The 6,125-nt window shown below is 52.2% G+C and overlaps 1 protein-coding gene across 1 annotated transcript in view; it reads right to left on the minus strand.

The window, feature by feature from the left end:
* Positions 1 to 6,125, minus strand: part of LMCD1 (LIM and cysteine-rich domains 1) — an 11,049-nt gene that overhangs the window by 1,943 nt on the left and 2,981 nt on the right. The window contains exon 3 of the mRNA XM_010003376.1: positions 2,673 to 2,999. Within this exon, the coding sequence (XP_010001678.1) occupies positions 2,673 to 2,999 (327 nt within the window). The remainder of the gene's footprint in view (positions 1 to 2,672; positions 3,000 to 6,125) is intronic.

A 6,125-nucleotide genomic window follows, 5' to 3' on the forward strand; every position in this document is an offset into this window, starting at 1 on the left:
GCACAAGGGAGGGCGCTGGAAGTGCGGCGGGAGGGGATGCTGACGAGGCTCCCCGGGAAGCCCGGGAAGGGCTGGCACCGAGCCCGTGCCTTGGTGCCTCCCGACAGCCCCACTCTGGGGTCCCCCCGCTGAGCCCCCAGGAAGCGGAGAAGCCCGTGCCCTGCTCCTGTTGCCGCTCACACTGCACTGACACAGTGTGTCCTCCCTGGAGGACACCACACCTCAGCTGGCACAGGGTGGTCAGGGAGCCAGGGATTTCCCACCTCAGATTAGGACTTTGCTTACAAATGCGCTGATTTAAGTTGCCAAGCTCCAAACAGGTGGGGAGAAGAGACACAAGAATCCATTTCTGAGCAGAAGGGAAACTAACAGTCCCTCGGCTGCAGGGGGACACCAGGGATGGGGCACTGATCAAGCAGGCAAAGCTGCTGCACACCCATCAATTATGCACCCACCGTAAGGGGCCCAGGCCGTATTTTTCTCCTGGTACCTCCCCAAAGCACCAGATCTGGGTCATTAAGGGCACCCGAGAGCCTGAGCCTGCAGCTGCCTCCACTGTCACCTCAGCAAGCAGAGACCCTGCCAGCCCATCCATCCCAGCCCTCCTTATCTTACAGATCTAACACAAGAACAAACACCAGCAGCTTTCCAACTCTGTGCTTGAGTTTCTTGCCAATAAGAACTGTTAGAAAAACAATTGTGCTGTTTCTCTCTTTTCACAGTGCTTTTGGTAAGCATGATAGAACTTGCATTCCCTTGCCATTTACACATTAAATGAAGAGTGGCTCTTCACATTTAAGATGGAATTACAGCTCAGTACTCATTTTAATCTCCACGGTGTAGGGATGGAGTGAAGACTTTGTTAGCAGAATTACTAGAGGTGTTGGCCAAGAAAGTGTCCCTCTCTCCAAAGCTTTTTCAAACTTGCTCTCTCCACTGGCTGCAGTTCTACAGAAGCAGCTCCCTGGACACCACAGGCTTCTCCAGAGCACTCATGACATTGCTGGCCTCAGGTTTTTCAGGACAATAGCTAATTTTGATCAACTCCTTCAGGATTTGGTTTGATTCCAACACAGTGGCTTGTAACTCCAGGAGACCTTCCAGTTCTGAGAGGGTTAAAGATGATTTTATACTCAGAGGACAACATTCAGGACAGACTTAATTACAGGGATGGGGCCCCTCTCTGCAGCCAACAGGGGCTCAAAAAGCTGAGGTGCCTCTCAGTGATTTACACTGGTCCTGTGCATTTTCCTTTACACACCAAATCCAACACAGTCTGAGCATGCAATAACATTTCACAACTTGATTAGCTCAGTTGTATCAACTCCTGCACAGGAGATCAAATTCAAGCAGGCAGGATTTTGTTAGAGGGGGAAAGAGGAGTTCAACAGGGCCAGAAAGCCCAGCAGCCCTCACCCTGCTGCCAGCCGAGCTGGATCACTGGATCTCCTGCAACTACTTTGGAAGCAGTTCCATATTTCAGTGAGTGCCTCTAGAAAAATGATCCTTTAAACTACAGAGAAAAACATCACAGTTATGTATTTATTGGGAAGCATAGTCCTGCAGTCTAAATAAGCCCTCATTGCCAAGATGAGTTTTATTAATGAGTTTAATGAAAGCCTTCCTTTTTTGGCTGTTTTTAAAGCTTAAATTTCTTTGTCCAATTCAGCAATTTGTTGCAATAGTGAAAAACTGATTCTATCACTAGTCTCTGAAAGTCAGAGTTAACAGAGAAGGTCATAGTGGAGGGGGGACATTACCCAATACGGAATGAAAATTAAAACTGCTCTTAACATCTCACAATCTCAGTGCAGTAATGGCTAGAGAAATCTTGCCTCAAAAATGCTCAGACACCATTTTCTTCCCAAGCTTTAAATCCTCTACTACAGTCACCCTCACACAGGCCAGTATGAAATGCTTTCCCTCCCCATATTTTATGATAAGCATTTTTTCAGCAACAGCCACTCCAGGCAGTGCTGGGAGATTGCAAACCTAAGAGGGTGTTAGGGAATCTCAGCCATTTCTCTAAGGGAATGTACTTATGCCCAGAGACATGCCTGCTCTGTCCCATGTCCCCCAGAGCAATCACAGCCCTGGGAAAACCATCTCCACATTCACAGCTTGACATGCATCAGACTGAGCCACCATCTCCTGGAACTCAGGGTCTTCCAACTAGCACTGGCCTGGAAGCCAAGCTGAAAACACTCCTTGGCTCACAGGGAAGAGCTTCTGATCTGAGCACCTGAGTGATGCAAAGCCACCCAGGCATATGTCATGTCCAGTCCTTCCAAGCTGCCAAGAACCCAAAGCTGAACTCACCAGCTGCTACAGCCAATGGAAAATGTACTTACCTTGGTGGTTCAGCACAGCTGTTGCGGGAGCTGGAAAGGAGATACCTCACCCCTCTGAGATAGGTCCCTGTGCTCAGCAGGGCTGGTGGGAGCACAGGAGGGATGGCAGGGGTCCCACACAGCGCTGCACCCGCACACACTGTGGGGCAGCCAAGCACTGCAGGCTTGGAGGAGCCCGGGAGCAGCACTAGGAACCCAGCACGGACCACCCTGGCTGATGCTGTCTTCACCCCCTACTCTGACATGAGACTCCCTCTGACCCCAGCAGCTCCCCAGGCCCTGAGGAGAGCTGTGACCCCCCATCTGTCCCACCACACTCACGTAGCTGCCTGGGGCAGGCTCCAGGGCCCCGTTGGACTCGGGGGCTTTGCCGGCAGCGATGCTCCCGTCCTGCGGCTTCTCCCCCTCCTTCCCGCCGCCGCCCTGGCCCGGCAGGGCCACCTCCCCGACGCCCAGGGCCTCAGCTTTGTACTTCTTCACAAAGTCTTCCATCAGCTGCAGCTCGCCCTCGGCCAGCCCGCGGCACTGCGACGGGTCCTGGTCGTAGAGCGGGAGCTGCCTCAGCAGCTGCCTCCGGCGGTACCGCGCTCCCTCCGTGCCCGCCACCGGCTGCATCTCCTTCGGGATCAGCTCCATGTACTGCATGGCCTGGGACAGAGAGAGCACCCACAGTCACCCCAGGCTGCCTTCAGCAGGGACCACCAGCTGTCTTCGGGAGGGGGCTAAGGAGAGACCACCTCGCTCTCTACGGCTCCCTGAAAGGAAGCCAGAGGGAAGGGGGGGGTCTCTTCTCTAAAGTAACGTGGGATAGAACAAGAGGAAATGGCCTGAACTTGTGCCAGGGGAGGTTTAGATTGGAAATCAGGAACAACATCTTCCCTGAAAGGGCTGTCAGGCCCTGGCCCAGGCTGCCCAGGGCAGTGGTGGAGTCACCATCCCCGGAGGGATTTAAAAGCCATGTAGATGTGGTGCTGAGGGACACAGTTTAGCAGCAGCCTTGGCAGTGCTGGGTTCACAGGTGGACTTGACCATCCAAAAGGTCTTTTCCAACCAAAACGTTTCCGTGATTCTTCACACAGCTGCTCTGCAAGCAGATGCTCTGCTCACAGAATGGAGTGGAGGCAGAAAACATGCCCCTTCCCTTCGGAGCTGTTCTACACTTCAGAACTAAAAGGCTGAACTTACTCAGATACAAGTAGCAGCCAGGCTATTGTAAATCATTTCATCCTCAGAAAACAGGTTGAGTGATTTTGAGGATTTTTTTGGTTTTGTGCTGTTTGGTTTTTTAATTATAAAGATTTCTTCACCAGTTTGCACCCAGATCCCAACACACCCCCCTTCACCAGCACTACCATACTGCTATGCCAGGTATTTTGACCACAAGGTTTCCAAAAAGACCAGAAAAGCAAAAACATCAAAACCCAAGACCTGCCAGCTTCCTCCTGCCTCGTGCCAGGACAGGAAGGGCTCCGGGAACAGGCCAGAGGCTGTGCCAGAAGTAACCCAAAGGCCTCACGGGCTGCACACAGTGTAGATTAAAGTAAAAGATCCCCTCCTATCAATGAAAAATACAACCTTAACACAGGAAAAAGCAATCAGACAGCAGCTGAGTCTGCAGGCAACACTGGCAGCCACCAGCCCTGCCCAACTCTTGATTTTGCAGCAAAAGGAAGGTGTTTGGTCACTGATGCCCTGCAACATGGGGTGTAAGCACCAAGAGATTACCCTAAATAAAGCCTCCTGCTCACGTGGCCACTAGTCCCTGTCACAAAAGCAAAGTAAACTCAGATCTTGTGAGAGGTCTGTCCCATGCTGAAGGAGTGTCTGTGGGATGGTGGGGCTGCAGAGGCAACCGCTGGCCGGGTGCTACGGGAAGGGAGTTTCCCACTCCAGGCATTTTTCCTATTGTAGTGTGAAGAGCAAAGGGGCAGCCAGTTGGCTCCCGGCCATTCCGGTTTAAAGACCAGCATCCAGCTGCATTAGATTTTGTTTCTTACTTGGTCAGCATTTGAAAACTGATTTTTCAGAAAAGCAGAGAAGCCATTAACTGCTTACTGTCCAACCCTTTTAAACACAGAAACGTCTGCAAAACACTGGACCCCTCATCACATCTGTAAAAGCTTCACAGTCAGCTTCCACCTCAGCTACTTTCAGCCAGATTGCAGCATGGCAGGGCAAGATTCCTGCCTGAAATCTGCAGGGTTGCAACAGCCACAGATAAGTTACTTAATGGAGGCAGGGCTTCTTCCCTGTCTCATAGGGTGTTCATTAACATGGCTACACGTTAGGGTGTTGGCCACCACCCCTCAGTACCTCCTGCCTCCCTGCAAAGGGCAGGGCTGACTTCCAGCAGCTCACCCAGGCAGGGCTGTCTCCACGGGAGAAGGTGCTGGTCAGAGCTGCAGGATGCTGCAGCAGTGTCCTGGCTTTCACACAAGTGAGAAATCCTAACAGGAATTACAGAAGCAAGAGACAAGGATTCCCAGACAGCTCCTCTCTGCCCTCACACAGGCACTGCCCCACAACATAAGGATCCTGCTGGGGAAGTCAGACAAGTGGGAAGAGCAGCAACCGAAGCCTCGAGGCTGCACAACCACAGAGGCTCAGACCACATGTGCTGTGCATCCTGGGTCCAGCCACAGCAAGAGCACCAGCAGAGCAGTAACATGGTAGGATCTTAATGGCAGAAATTCTTGATTCACTACAAAGGAGCCAAAGCTCATGAATGCTTATACCAGAGCGACGGGAATAGCACTTCACCAGCATGTGCATCCCAGGCATCTCTTTCCACTCCAGGCTCTCCACTGCCAGCACAAAATGTCTGTGCTGAAAGGGAGAGAGCAGCCAGTCTCCAGCCTCTCACAAGCACAGGCAAACTGGCCAGTGTCAGGCTTCAGCATCTGCCCAGATGTGGTGAATTTTCACTCCCTCATCAAGAAAGGCTTCAAGTTACAGTTGCAGGTATCACAAAAAGTATCCAGATAATAGGTCAGGGATAAAAATTCAACCTGACTCCACAAGCTGAGATGGACGATGGTAAAAAGTTGTTTCTTCCGCTGCTCCTGTGTATTATTACAGTCAAATCCTCTCCTGTGTTGCCTTAGCACAGAAAATTTTGAGGAAGAGCATTTTAAAGTTTTCACTGTTAACTACTGGATTTTGAAGATACTTTATCAGCTGTTCTTTTCACCTTCCCCAAGGACCCTGAACATCTACTTCATAACTTCTCCAGGCACAGCGCAATGAAAACACGCTCTGAACTTGCTCCTGTTATTGGACCATCCACTTCAGGATAACAATACTCAGAAGAAGCCCAAGTTCCCAGCCTGCCTGCAAGAGGAAATCACTACACTAAAAGCATTTTGGCCCCAATCCCTTTTTGAACTGTCCTGAGGAGGGCTGACATGCAGCACTTCTATCCTCGAGGCAAACCTTATCAAGGCTGTCTCCAGCTCCCCTGCATGGTGTTTGTCTTCTGAGGCACCAGGAATTGCCCCCCACGTGGGGGCTGCCCATGCCCACGCTGCACGGACAGGGGCTGCTGCTGGGGTCACCCCAAACATGCACCCACAAGGGGGTCCAGGCCCAGGGCAGGAGGGAGCAGCCCAGGGGCTGAGCCAGCCCTGCTGGGGGTGTCGGCAGCTGCGGGCAGGGGAACCCAGGGCTGCTCAGCCCGGGCCAGGCAGTGTCCTTAACGAGCCCCACCACGGGCACGGTGCCACCATTGTCCTCCCAGCCCTCACCAGCTCCCCAGCCCCTCCAACAGTCGTGTCA

Source organism: Chaetura pelagica, unplaced genomic scaffold (genome assembly GCF_000747805.2).
Source record: "Chaetura pelagica isolate M959 unplaced genomic scaffold, ChaPel_1.0 scaffold328, whole genome shotgun sequence".
NCBI lineage: Eukaryota > Metazoa > Chordata > Aves > Apodiformes > Apodidae > Chaetura > Chaetura pelagica.